A 14,975-nucleotide genomic window follows, 5' to 3' on the forward strand; every position below is an offset into this window, starting at 1 on the left:
TACCTGGAAAAACTCAGCAGGTCTGGCAGCAACGGCGGAGAAGAAAAGAGTTGACGTTTCGAGTCCTCATGACCCTTCGACAGAACTTGAGTTCGAGTCCAGGAAAGAGCTGAAATATAAGCTGGTTTAAGGTGTGTGTGTGGGGGGCGGAGAGATAGAGAGACAGAGAGGTGGAGGTGGGGTGTTGTTGTAGGGACAAACAAGCAGTGATAGAAGCAGATCATCAAAAGATGTCAACGACAATAGTACAATAGAACACATAGGTGTTAAAGTTAAAGTTGGTGATATTATCTAAATGAATGTGCTAATTAAGAATGGATGGTAGGGCACTCAAGGTATAGCTCTAGTGGGTTTTTTTTTTATAATGGAAATAGGTGGGAAAAGGAAAATCTTTATAATTTATTGGAAAACAAAAGGAAGGGGGAAACAGAAAGGGGGTGGGGATGGGGGAGGGAGCTCACGACCTAAAGTTGTTGAATTCAATATTCAGTCCGGAAGGCTGTAAAGTCCCTAGTCGGAAGATGAGGTGTTGTTCCTCCAGCTTGCGTTGGGCTTCACTGGAACAATGCAGCAAGCCAAGGACAGACATGTGGGCAAGAGAGCAGGGTGGAGTGTTAAAATGGCAAGCGACAGGGAGGTTTGGGTCATTCTTGCGGACAAGACGGCAGGTGTTCTGCAAAGCGGTCGCCCAGTTTACGTTTGGTCTCTCCAATGTAGAGGAGACCACATTGGGAGCAACGAATGCAGCAGACTAAGTTGGGGGAAATGCAAGTGAAATGCTGCTTCACTTGAAAGGAGTGTTTGGGTCCTTGGACGGTGAGGAGAGAGGAAGTGAAGGGGCAGGTGTTGCATCTTTTGCGTGGGCATGGGGTTGTGCCATAGGAGGGGGTTGAGGAGTAGGGGGTGATGGAGGAGTGGACCAGGGTGTCCCGGAGGGAGCGATCCCTTCGGAATGCCGATAAGGGGGGTGAAGGGAAGATGTGTTTGGTGGTGGCATCGTGCTGGAGTTGGCGGAAATGGCGGAGGATGATCCTTTGAATGCGGAGGCTGGTGGGGTGATAAGTGAGGACAAGGGGGACCCTATCATGTTTCTGGGAGGGAGGAGAAGGCGTGAGGGCGGATGCGCGGGAGATGGGCCGGACACGGTTGAGGGCCCTGTCAACGACCATGGGTGGAAAACCTCGGTTAAGGAAGAAGGAGGACATGTCAGAGGAACTGTTGTTGAATGTAGCATCATTGAGAACTGTCGGCGCGACATTAGTCGTCTCAATTTCTCTGCTCCTCTCACCCATTCTAACCTGTCTCTCTCTGAACTTACTGCACTCCATTCTCTCAGGTCCAACCCTGACATTGTCATCAAACCCGCTGACAAGGGTGGTGCTGTTGTTGTCTGGCGCACTGACCTCTACCTCGCGGAGGCTGAGCGTCAACTCGCAGACACTTCCTCCTACCTCTCCCTGGACCATGACCCCACCACTGAACATCAAGCCACTGTTTCCAGGACTGTCACTGACCTCATCTCCTCTGGGGATCTCCCTCCCACAGCTTCCAACCTGATAGTCGCCCAACCTCAGACGGCCCGCTTCTACCTCCTACCCAAAATCCACAAACAGAACTGTCCCGGTAGACCGATCATGTCAGCTTGCTCCTGCCCCACGGAACTCATTTCTCGTTATCTTGACTCCCTTCTCTCTCCCCTTGTCCAGTCCCTTCCCACCTACATCCGTGATTCCTCTGACACCTTACATCACATCAACAATTTCCAGTTCCCTGGCCCTTACTGCTTCCTCTTCACCATGGACGTCCAATCCCTCTACACCTCCATCCCCCACCAGGATGGTCTGAGGGCCCTTAGCTTCTTCCTCGAACAGAGGCCCGAACAATCCCCATCCACCACTACTCTCCTCCGTCTGGCTGAACTTGTTCTCATGCTGAACAATTTCTCCTTCAACTCCTCTCACTTCCTCCAAATAAAAGGTGTGGCTATGGGTACCCGCATGGGCCCCAGCTATGCCTGTCTCTTTATGGGGTATGTGGAACATTCCTTGTTGCAGTCCTACTCCGGCCCCCTTCCACAACTCTTTCTCCGGTACATCGATGATTACTTCGGTGCCGCTTCATGCTCTCGTAGGGACTTGGAAAAATTTATTAATTTTGCTTCCAATCTCCACCCCTCCATCATTTTCACGTGGTCCATCTCTGACACTTCCCTTCCCTTCCTTGACCTCTCTGTCTCAATCTCTGGTGATAGACTGTCCCCAATATCCATTACAAACCCACCAACTCCCACAGCTATCTCGACTACAGCTCCTCACACCCCGCTTCCTGTAAGGACTCCATCCCATTCTCTCAGTTCCTTCGCCTCCGTCGCATCTGTTCCGATGATGCTACATTCAAAAACAGTTCCTCTGACATGTCCTCCTTCTTCCTTAACCGAGGTTTTCCACCCACGGTCGTTGACAGGGCCCTCAACCGTGTCCGGCCCATCTCCCGCGCATCCGCCCTCACGCCTTCTCCTCCCTCCCAGAAACATGATAGGGTCCCCCTTGTCCTCACTTATCACCCCACCAGCCTCCGCATTCAAAGGATCATCCTCCGCCATTTCCGCCAACTCCAGCATGATGCCACCACCAAACACGTCTTCCCTTCACCCCCCTTATCGGCATTCCGTAGGGATCGCTCCCTCCGGGACACCCTGGTCCACTCCTCCATCACCCCCTACTCCTCAACCCCCTCCTATGGCACAACCCCATGCCCACGCAAAAGATGCAACACCTGCCCCTTCACTTCCTCTCTCCTCACTGTCCAAGGACCCAAACACTCCTTTCAAGTGAAGCAGCATTTCACTTGCATTTCCCCCAACTTAGTCTGCTGCATTCGTTGCTCCCAATGTGGTCTCCTCTACATTGGAGAGACCAAACGTAAACTGGGCGACCGCTTTGCAGAACACCTGCCGTCTGTCCGCAAGAATGACCCAAACCTCCCTGTCGCTTGCCATTTTAACACTCCACCCTGCTCTCTTGCCCACATGTCTGTCCTTGGCTTGCTGCATTGTTCCAGTGAAGCCCAACGCAAACTGGAGGAACAACACCTCATCTTCCGACTAGGGACTTTACAGCCTTCCGGACTGAATATTGAATTCAACAACTTTAGGACGTGAGCTCCCTCCCCCATCCCCCATCCCCACCCCCTTTCTGTTTCCCCCTTCCTTTTTTTCCAATAAATTATAAAGATTTTCCTTTTCCCACCTATTTCCATTATAAAAAAAAAACCCACTAGAGCTATACCTTGAGTGCCCTACCATCCATTCTTAATTAGCACATTCATTTAGATAATATCACCAACTTTAACTTTAACACCTATGTGTTCTATTGTACTATTGTCGTTGACATCTTTTGATGATCTGCTTCTATCAATGCTTGTTTGTCCCTACAACCACAACACCCCCTCCACCTCTCTGTCTCTCTATCTCTCCGCCCCCCACACACACACCTTAAACCAGCTTATATTTCAGCTCTTTCCTGGACTCGAACTCAAGTTCTGTCGAAGGGTAATGAGGACTCGAAACGTCAACTCTTTTCTTCTCCGCCGATGCTGCCAGACCTGCTGAGTTTTTCCAGGTAATTCTGTTTTTGTTTTGGATTTCCAGCATCCGCAGTTTTTTTGTTTTTATATAAGATGTATAGAGTGCTGCTTTCTACCATAACATCAGCTGGTGGCTGGAGGAGAAATCAAACCAACAAAAACCTACTACTTGTAACCTAATTTAGATTTGACAAAAGTCAGCATGTATGAGAGCTGTGACCATGAAGTTTGGTAAATTTTATAAACAGTAGATTTCACTTATCATCTTGAATCCTTTGAGTTAAAAAAGATTGTCAGGAACACACCGCAGTTTTAAAAGAACCTGTAAAGAGAAAAGGGATCAACAGTGTGGTTGCAGTCCTTACATTGAGCTCTAGTGAAGTTCTGCTTTGAAATTATAACCAGGTATTACTATTGTTTGTAAGAACTATGTACATGAAAAGACAATTCTAGATGCTGTGTAATCAGCATCTCTTATTGGGCTGCCTAGCAATGAATTGAACGTTTCTGCTGTTTCAGAAGACTTTGGAGATTTCAAATGGTAAGCCAGAGCTGCAGCAGGAAACCACTTCTTGGTATTACAGATAACAAAAAAACTTTTCTTTGAAAATGCTTCTGCACATGCTGACAGTTGTTTTTCTGTTCTTTCTACTGGTGCTGATATTTTCCACTTTACAGCAAACTCTGTCCTCCATCACTGTACTCCATGTCAGCTGTGGCTCTGGTAGCACTCTTTCCAAGATAGAAAATTCTGGGTTTGGGTATTGCTTTAGGTCTTGAGCACAAAAATATAGGTTGATAATCCAGTGCAGTACTGAGGGAGTGCTACACTGTCAGAGCCGCCACCCTCCAGGTGAGATACTAAGGGGCCGTGTGCTCTCAGGTGGATGAAAAAGATCCTGTAGCTATTTAAAGAAGACCAGGGGAGTTAATCTAGGCATCCTAACCAATGTTTATCCCTCAGATCAATATTAGAAAAACAAATTGTGCGGTCATTATCATATTGCTATTTGTGGCAGCTTGTGTGTACAAATTGGCTGCTGCATTTCCTACGTTACAACAGTGACTGCACTTCAAAAATACTTCATGTCTGTAAAGTGTTTTGAAAAATCTGAAAGACTCTATATAAATACAAGTCTTTAATTTTTTTTTTCTTTTTAGTAATTCTCATTAAACAGTTAATTGTTCTCAGTATCACAGTCAACTCCATTTGGATTTTAAATGCCAAGACATTTGGACATTTTGATTCTGGCATCAGCGTTTTATTGAAAACTTGGATTAAAACTGGTACATTAGATGACTTGATGCTGAAATATATCCTGCCAGATTAAAGAATCACACAAAACAGGAATAATGCAATGCCCAAATGATTCTCATGTCCTTTAAAAAAATGTATGAAATAAGAATTGTTTTAAACATTAATTTTTACAGCACACATTTGGAGGTATTCCCTACCTGACTTTTGAACATGTGTCTCTTGTTCCTTATGAACGAAAACTGATCAATGTGGCCATCATGAACAAGCCGCAGGTGAGTTATTATTTGTGCCTTATCTGCAAGGTGATTAAGTGATGTAGCTGCTTAGATCCTAAATTCTGGAATTCCATCCTAAACCTCTCCAACTCTTTACCTCTCTCTCTTCAAAACCCACCTCTTTGACCAAACTTTTGACCCCCTTATATCTACTTATGTGGCTCAGTATCAAATTTTGGTTGGTAATATACTCCTGTGAAGCAGCTTCGGATGTTTTATTGCAATAACAACACATAATAAATTAAAGTTGTTGTTCAGGGTTTGTGATTGTGCAGCTCAGAAAGCTTCTTGATCAGAGCACAATGCATTTCATTTAGCAACTTAGAAACTGGTGGAAAAAACATCAGTTTTTCATATTATGGTGATTTATCATCACCATTTTGTAATGCAACTCACCTGGTTTTTCCAATCAGGGATATTTTAACTGCATTGTTCATTCACATATTTTAAACAGGTTAAGGTAACAAGGATCAGAAATTCTAGTCTCCCCCTCTTGTGTACTGAGTAAAGGCTGCTGCACCTGAATGCACTTTTACCTTCATCATTTTGCAACTTATTGCAAAGACATCTAGGACAGTGACATGGGGTGCACATGGAAAGCATGTTTCATTTTACGTACACTACAATCGGCTAGATTCCAGTGTTGTTTAAATTGTTCAGATGTTTCTCTGTCAAAGCTCACACTCTGGCATCTGGAAACGAGGGAGGAAAATTAGCATGCAAGGTAACCGCAGCACTTGTCTGTCAGTTGTTCCAAAACAGCATCTAGAACTCATCCAGTCCTAATCCCGATCTTGCTGGTGCTGTAAAAAGCAGCACTTACTGGTTTCAGATCCAGTATTCATCAAGGTGAGAGGTTTTAATGCTGGTGAATTAAACTCATTCCCATTTCAGGTCCCTTGAAGTACCCACTGATCACTTTCAAGTTGGGAACAGCATATTTTGTTGCAGAGTAAAGTTTCCTGCAGACAGCCCTATACTTAGAAAAATAACCTGTAGTCCTTCAGTATGATGTTTTTCTACTTCCCACACCATCCCATCCTATAGGGCTGTGAATGCGATTACCAATTTAATGGCAAATTAGATGCAGTTTCATGCTGTGGATCCATGCCAATTAGGAACAGAAGCTTACAACAGTGATGAAGAAAATTAAACTTTATCAGAAAATAGGCTACATTGAGACATACAAATAGTTTTGAGTCACCTTAATTTGTACAGTGACAGTTTTGCTTGCATTGTCCTTGAGAAAGCCAATCTTGAGCAGGAACATTTGAGGCTTTCCTGGAGAGAAACAATTGCTCCAGTCATTATGTGAAATGAGAGCTTAAATGTAATCAAAAGAAAAGAGTTTACAAATAATACCAGAGCAAATTCTTGACGTTTATATATTAAGTTAAAAGCCATTACAAATTACAAAACTGAAGGGGCGTGACTGAGTTGAGTATTGATGTTAGGGACTCCATTTTCAGTAGCATCAGTTCAATAATGTCTAGGGAAACACAGCTGTTAGTGATCTCTATGACCAGCTGATTTGAAGCATGCAGCAAAGACATGGGGCAGAATTTCCCCATTGGCAGGCGGGGACGGGCCCTGCACATCCGCGCATAAAATGACGCGTGGTGACGTCAGGCGAGTGTCCCAATGTTACCATATGCCATTGCGATATTTCGCTGGGCGGGCACGCGATGATGTCCGACGTGTGCCCACCATTAATTAACGGGCTACTTAAAGCCCTTGAGTGTTCAATTGACGCTGATTTTTCGGCACCCATGCAATCCTCAGGTTGGCGCATGGGCGCAACAGGCAGGCGGGTAGGATACATTTACATTAACCTCATCCACACGTGGGATAAAAGGGCTCACTGGGGTCATGAATGTCAAGCATTTATTTTTGAAAGTTTTTCAAACTTGCCTATGTGATCTGCAGTACTTCAAAATGCATACCAGCTGCTTTTTCTGGGCTCTTAACCTTCAGGTGAGCAGTGAGGAATCTTTTCTGGGCCTGCAGGTTTCAGAAAGCCTTCCCTTAGCCTGGGAATGGGAGCTGAACTGTCCACTGGAGGCAGCTCCTCTGAGGAGGAAGGGAGGGCTAGAAGGTGGAGGAAGCCAGGAGTGCACAAACAGCCTCAGCCTCCAGGGGAGCCACCTTTGGGAGGACAGGTGCAGGCAAAAGGGACGTAGGGCCAAGAGGTAGTCCAAGGCGGAAGGGGCTGCGGAAGACGCCATTATCCTGCTGCCAAGGTATACAGGTGGTGAAGCAGCTACCTCAATATGTCTGAGGTGCAGTGCCAAAGGCAGCTCCATCTCTCAAGGGAGACAGTCAACTACATCTGTCAGATGCCTGGGCCTGAGATCTCCGCTAACTGTGTCACCATGCCAGTGGCTCTAAAGATCACAGCTGCCCCCAACTTCTATGCCTCTGGCTCCTTCTGGGGCTCAGTGGGTGATCTTTTTGGTGTCTCCCAATCAGCTGTCCACACTTGTGTCAAGCAGGTCACAGATGCTCTGTTCAGGTGTACATTGATCTTCATCCACTTCCATTGGAACCAGGCCAGCCAGACACAGCGAGTCAGAGGCTTCGCGGCCATTGCTGGCTTCCCCCGCGTCCAGGGTGCTATAGACTGCACACATGTGGCCATCAAGGCGCCAGCAGTTGAGCCCGGTGCCTTCATCAACAGGAAGGGCTTCCACTCCATGAATGTGCAGATAGTGTGTGATCACAGGATGATAATTCTACAAGTCTGTGCAAGGTACCCAGGCAGCTCCCACGACGCCTACATCCTCAGACACTCCCAGGTGCCGGGACTCTTCAGTGCTCCGGCCCGGCTGGATGGATGGCTGCTGGGTGACAAGGGCTATCCCCCTCAGAAGGTGGCTCATGACGCCTCTCCGCCATCCAAGAACAGAAGCTGAGCAGCGGTACAATTGGAACCACGCCTCCACAAGGGCTGTGGTGGAGAGAACCATCAGTCTTCTGAAGATGTGCCTCCGATGCCTGGACCACTCAGGGAGCGCACTCCAGTACCCCCCCCCAGATCATGTGTCGGTGATAGTGGTTGCATGCTGCACTCGGCACAATCTTGCACTGGAAACAGGGGATGCAGTGGATGATGAAGACGTCAACACAGTGGCTGCGGCTGCACACGATGAGTCCAGCAGTGAGACTGAAGATGAGCACGCATAGGGAAATGCTGAGGGGGTAGACGCTGACCCGGGCATACTTCAGGGAGTCAGGGACACCCGGGAGGCTTTAATCCAACGAACCTTCAGCTAGCACAACACAGATGGTCCTCCAGGACAAGCCTGGGCTGTCGGCTTGATACTCGACACCTTAGTGCAAAATCTGCCAGGTTAGCAACAGTAACTAAGGGCTTTGTTAATAAAGTTGAATGTCCAACAAAGCACTCATTACTGCTTTGGAAACCATACACATGCAGAAGAAAAGAGGTATGCTCAGCCATGGTGACATATCTGAATTTAATGTGTCAAGCAAGGCAACTTATTACAAAAGAAAGACAATAGTGTTACAGACCAAATAAAATCATAAGGACCTCATCTTGGGCCAACACAAAAGCACCAGTGAAAAACCCGTGGTGTGCCTAAGGTGCCTTATGCTTTTGTTTCTGGGTACTACATCTTGGTGCTGCCCCATCGCTCGGAATGACATCTGAGACAGCCTGCTGACTCTACTGGCCCAATGGCCTAGATGACCTTGGTGGTCATCTTCTGGCACATGGAGCCTATGCTGGGCCCGCCTGGGAGGGAGCTGCCAGTTCCACAGCTGGCATCTCCCCAGTCATCACAGCCTCACCAGATGATATGATCACTGGGAGCGGGCCGGAGGAGTTGCCGCCTTCATCCGGAGAGCTCTTAGAGGAGCCTGCAGAGACGACAGGCAGCTGCTGTGCCGATGTGAGGTCCCTTCTGACCTCCCTGCTCGCCATGGATGGACGGGCACCAAGCTGGGAAACTTGGTGCCCACACCATCTCCCACACTGGCACTAACCAGCTGAGGTCAATGCCGATGTGAGGGCTTGCTGGTCCAAGCGCATCGCCAGGAAGCCCTGACGGGTTTCCTGGAGTAGGCTCTCCACGAGAGTCGCCACTCTCTCCATAGAGGACGCATGGCGATCATCCGTGTAGACTCCTCCACCACGGAGACCAGGCCAAGCATAGCCTCATGTATCTCCCTCAGATGCTCCCACACACCCGGCTGCATTTCCTGCATCTGCTGCGTCGCGGACGACTCCAGAGGCACATCATCAGGCACTGACTGAGCATGTGCCTGGTCCCCTGCTGGCTCTGTCTCTGCCAGCTCCTCCAGCAACTGTAAAGTACCCTCACTGCTGTGCCCTGGGACAAAAGCCGATGTTCGAGTTCCCACCCAGGTGCTAGTATCTGCGCGGGTGCCTGCCTGGCAGAAATGGTGTGACGCTGGTGAGACTTCAGGGCCCTCAGTTGTAAGAGGGGGCCTCTGCTGCTCCTTCTCCCAGCCCTGCTCCACTGATGCTGAAAGGAAAAACAAGGTCAGTGGATCACTTAGCGTGGAGACAATGACAAAGTACACCCCTGTCCCCCGGATCATTGTGCGCTCATTCTTCCATAACCAATGGTCAAGCCATGTTGCAAAATTAAACCATTTAATGTTCAACAGTGCTAAGGGCTGTTGGGAGGACAATGCTGACCTCACTGTTGGGCCATGGCACCCCAGCCTCACTGACACCAGTGGACATTAGCGCATGGCACCTCTCCAGATCCAGGGCCTCCTGCTCAAAGCGGCTGAGAATGGCTAACTGCGCCTGGCCACCACCAGTCTTCACACGCTTTGCAGCATTACAAGTATTCTTCTCCTGAAAATGAGAGAAGAGCATTGGTTTGTGCAAACTGTACATGGACTCTCTTTGCGCACGGCCCACCCCCAACCAGAGTGGGACATATCAGGGCTCCAGTGCCTCCTCACCTCGCTGCTGCTGAACACTCACACAAAGCTGCTAGGCCTGTTCCCCACCCACCTCCCTGGACTCATGCTGACTATATCATATTAGGCACCACACGGTATATCCTTACATAGCAAGGAGGTGCAAGCATGTGGAGCACAGAGCGCAGCAGATGATTCGTTGCCACGCCACCTTGAAGCTCCCCTCCCAGCATGTCATCACCCTGACTTGGACATGTCCTAGAGTTCTCACACAGCGCCTTGGTGTAGCTCCTCCAGGTTGCCCCCAAAACGGTCATGTGGGACTCAGTGTAATACATGCTGCGGGGGCAAAACACATCTCCTCATCACCCTCTCAGGCTGACCTCAACATGAGCAATATCTGCTTGCCCACCCAGCAAAGGACAAATGCCTTCAATGATTCAATGTAGTCACGACACTCACATTTGAGGGGGTGCGGCAGCAGGGGGATAGGCCGACCTTCTGGGTTAAATTCCCAGTGCCAACATGGTACTCACCCTTCCAGAGCGCAACAAGTCGTTAGAGCGCTTGCAACACTGGATCCATGTGTGTCGCATCATGTAGCTGGAGCTCACCACCTCCGTCAGCTCCTCCCAGGCACATTTGGCCATGTGGGGGGGGCCTCCTCCTCCCATCCTGGGAGACCAACACCTCCCGCCATGCTGCCACCTCCTCGAGGAGAGCAGCAAGGAAGTCATCAGAAAAGCAAGGGGCACACTGGCCCCCCTCCCTCCCCTCCGGCCTGGCCTGTCCCACTGGCCTCCCCTCCAGCCTGGCCTACTCAGCAGAAGCCCACTGCTGTGGCCTTGCACTTGCCATTGTGAACAGCCTAGAAAAGGCTGCCAGGCCTTCATTTAAACAGGCTGACGGATCGCCATTGGACCTGGCCGTCTGTGCACTCCCGCTATCCTCGGGAGTCAAGAAATACACTGGGCGGAGCCTTAATTGGTCCACCCTCGTAAAATGGCAGTGCGGACCCAATCGTAGGCAGCGATTGGGTCAGCACCCACCCGCTCCTGCCCCACCCCCCCGCTCCTGCTCCGCCGCACCCCCCCCACCCCCAGCGCCAACAATCGAAGAACAATCCAGAGATTTCTTTTCCTCAATCCCCATAACAAAATTCTTCAAATCTACTCTATACTTCATCTTAACCAAATTCAGTAGATCACTGTTTTGGGACTTGTGGGCAGAGTTCTACAGTCGGAGTCCACATGGCGTAGCATATTATACAGCAGTACAAGCTAATGCTTAAAATGCATTCAGAAACAATTTTAATGATGATAATCTTCTACTATCTCTATGATGTTACTATGTTTAGAACTTAGAAGTTTATTTTTCTTCTCAATGTTCTATTTTCTAGATTGACTGGCTAAACAATTACTATGAGAAGGTCCGGAAGACAATGTCCCCTGAACTGCAAGCACAAGGGTTAACAGAAGAATATGATTGGCTTCAGAAGCACACAGAGCCATTTTCGCACAGTGTCCTTGTAACATACTCACTTATCAACTTGGCTGGGGTCCTCCTGGGAAACTTTCTGTTACAAGGAAGTTTTCTTTAAAAATGCTGACCTCTAATGCCTTTCACAGTCTGCTCACAGGATCCTTCCTTAAAATAGAAGCAAATCCTATGAATTACTTTCAATGTAAACTAGACCCCTATCTGTCCAATTAAAAACATAATGTGCCTATCCCTACTTTAAAGGAGATGACGTCATTGCCTCTGAGGGAATCTGTTTAGTTTTCTCATGCCTAGAGCTGGTGCAGTTACAGAGATTGCCAGTTTCTTGGAACAGCTCAATTCACTTAAAATCAGTGTTTCAGAATGGCCTGGATGCCATTCTCTAAATTTCCAAGCAGTAAAAATGTTGGTTCTGCCTAAGGACACAGCAGTACTCAGCTAGCATTAAGGGAAACTTTCCCATGGATGATATTTTGTTGTGAATCTTTCTTATTAAATTAGGTTAATACCTGACTTAAAATAATACTGGCAGAAATATGATTTTAAGTTATCAAACCAAAGGAGCACCCGTGGAAAATATCTTTTCTAAGCTTTCTTGGCTCAGATATCCCCAGTTCTATGCCAAAGAACTTTGACATTGAGGTTATGATGGAATTGCCAAGATCAAAGTTTGTTAGTCGCCATAATGGTTTACTGAACTATGTCCATAATCTGTGTCACTGGAGAAGTTAAAGTATCAGCACGTCAAGATTGCAATTCTCCCTGAAAAGGGAAAATTAGGAATGAAATAGGCATTTGCACCTTTGACAAGCTAAGACTCATGCAGAAGTATTTTGAAGGAAAGGCCTGCTTTCTCCTTGGCATTCAATCTTTTAACAGTTTTCAAAGGATAATAACCCACAGAAGAATGCAAGAAAATATAGAGCAAGAGAGGTACATTTGATCCCAGTTTGATTTTGTTTCCTCTGATCAAATTGCCTTGAGATTAACATTGCCATTAACATTGCCACACCAACCAATATGCTAAATTCAAACTTACTTAAAATTATTTCTTCTTCGGCTGTCAAGCATACTATACTATGGCAGGAACTGGAGCTATTTTCTATGCCCTCTATTCCAAGGGTGGCTTTGAGGGGACTATAAGACTTGGAGACTACTGCCATGAATATTTTAAATCAGCCTCACCCCAAGAAATCAGCTACAGTCAGCCCAGAGTCACACAGGCAAATGGAATTCTGCCCGAACCCACTTCTGAGGGAACTCCACCACAGTGGAAACTCTGGGCCATTGTATTCTTGATATGTGGCTGACCTGTTTTTCTGAGCAATGAATTCCCTCCAATACAAATTCACTATACCTGGTGGTATGTATCCTTATCCTAGATATCTTCCCTAGCTTCTTCTTCATAGACTGATTTGCTTTTGAATTGAGAGTCAAAGCCTCATTTCTGGTTAATAATATCTTTTCCTATCACAGGATCAGAAATGGCAGCATAGATAGAAGCTGTTCAGCCTAACCCTGCTATGTTGGTGCTAGCCTTTCAACTGAAGCTATCTGCTAAATTCCTTTTCCCTGCATCCTTTATAAAAATATATCTAGTTCCCTTTTAAATTATGTCAAGCCTTTACCTCAATTAGCTGTTAGTAATGGACAAAATGAGTAATCTACCTAACACTTTTATTTCCCTTGTTATTTGTTTCTGAATTAATTTACTTTAACATTTTCTTTAACTTAGCTGCATTGTACCTGTTTATATCAATTGTCTTCCCAGCACCAATGGTTCCCTCATTCAGTCAGTGCTGATCCATCCTCTTCACTGAGTGTTGACAACAATTATCTGGTCTAGTTGTAAATATTCATACTCAATAACCCAATAACCCCATCACATTTATTAGTTTACAGTTCCTGTGCACACATGTCATAGGCCATAACTCTTTCCTTGAACTTATTGATAAAAGAGTCAGTTGTTGCAACCATTCCCTGGCTCTTATAACTGGCTCTTTCAAGCATAAACATCCAATGCATGATCACTCTTATTTTTCAAAACAGACCATGTCCTAGCTACAACCCAAAATATCCTAAAGCCTGCATATTCTTCATTTGACCTAAAAATCTTACAGCTTTTGTTATATTCTCCATTTGTCTCTGCTGCCATTCCCTTGACAATATTTAGGCTTGGGCTTATAAGTGGCAAGTAACATTTGTGCCATACAAGTGCTAGGCAATGACCACCTCCCACAAGAAAGAATCTAACCATCTCCCCTTGGCATTCAATGGTATTACCATCGCTGAATCCCCCGCTATCAACATCTTGGGGGTTACCATTGACCAGAAACTGAACTGGACTAGCCATATTAATACTTTGGCTACAAGAGCAGGTCAGAGGTTAGGAATCCTGCAGCGAGCAACTCCCTTCCTGACTCCATTCCAGTCTTTCCACGATCTACAAAGCTCAAGTCAGGAGTGGGATGGAATGCTCTCCATTTGCCTAGATGAGTGCAGCTCCAACAACACTCAAGAGGCTCGACATCATCCAGGACAAAGCAATCCGCTTGATCAGCACCAAATCCACCAGTTTAAAGATTCACTCTCTTCACCACCAATGCACAGTGGTAGCAGTGTTTACTATGTATAAGATGCACTGCAACAACTCACCAAGGCTTCTTTGACAGCACCTACAACCTAAAAGAACAAGGGCAGCAGGCACATGGGAACACCACCATCTGCAAGTTCCCCTCCAAGCCACTCACCACCCTGGAACTAAATCACTGTTCCTTCAATGTCACTGGGTCAAAATCCTGGAACTCCCTTCCTCACAGCACTGTGGGTGATTCCAGACCACATGGACTGCAGTGGTTCAAGAGGGCGGCTCACCACCATCATCTCAAGGGCAGATAAGGACGGATAATAAATGTTGGCCTTGCCAGCGACGTCCACATCCCATAAAAGAATTTTAAAAACAAGGTCCTACTTTAATGCTTGTTAATTAAAATATAGAGCCCGTCAAGCCTGATCCCACAAGAATGCAATCGACGTCTTTCCCTTAAAACAATACCACTATTAACATTTATAGAATGATGAGGTTGGGTGGTGGATGGGGGAAAGGGTGCATGGCCCACCCAAACAAGTTTTTAAAACCGCAATTAACTAATTACAAAACAAACTCCAAGCTTTTTATTGCAGTTCCTCCACAGAATCTGACCTTTGCTGCTACCATACCAATTTCCTATTCAAAGTACTATTTACTTTGAAAGATGGTCACAAGAAATGGTGAAGGATGCTCTCTAATATGATGATGTCTACCTTCTCGCTCTTTTGATTTTTAAATAAAAGGTTATTCACTGAAATAAACTATAGTCATTGGATTGCTCTGAACATTAACCAGTAACCATGTCTAGATGACTGCCCATATACTATACCCAAACTAATTCTGTTCATCC

General features: G+C 46.7%; 1 protein-coding gene across 2 annotated transcripts in view; it reads left to right on the forward strand.

Annotated features, from left to right (window-relative positions):
- xpnpep2 (X-prolyl aminopeptidase (aminopeptidase P) 2, membrane-bound) overlaps window positions 1-12,055 on the forward strand; it is a 178,646-nt gene extending 166,591 nt beyond the window's left edge. For both annotated transcript variants that reach the window (XM_041195729.1, XM_041195728.1), the window contains 2 exons: window positions 5,017-5,115; window positions 11,435-12,055. In XM_041195729.1, coding sequence (XP_041051663.1) covers window positions 5,017-5,115; window positions 11,435-11,635 — 300 coding nt within the window. In that variant the 3' untranslated portion in view covers window positions 11,636-12,055. The remainder of the gene's footprint in view (window positions 1-5,016; window positions 5,116-11,434) is intronic.
- Window positions 12,056-14,975: the final 2,920 nt, after the last annotated feature.

The sequence above is a fragment of the Carcharodon carcharias genome, chromosome 9, assembly GCF_017639515.1.
Source record: "Carcharodon carcharias isolate sCarCar2 chromosome 9, sCarCar2.pri, whole genome shotgun sequence".
Taxonomy (NCBI): Eukaryota; Metazoa; Chordata; class Chondrichthyes; order Lamniformes; family Lamnidae; genus Carcharodon; species Carcharodon carcharias.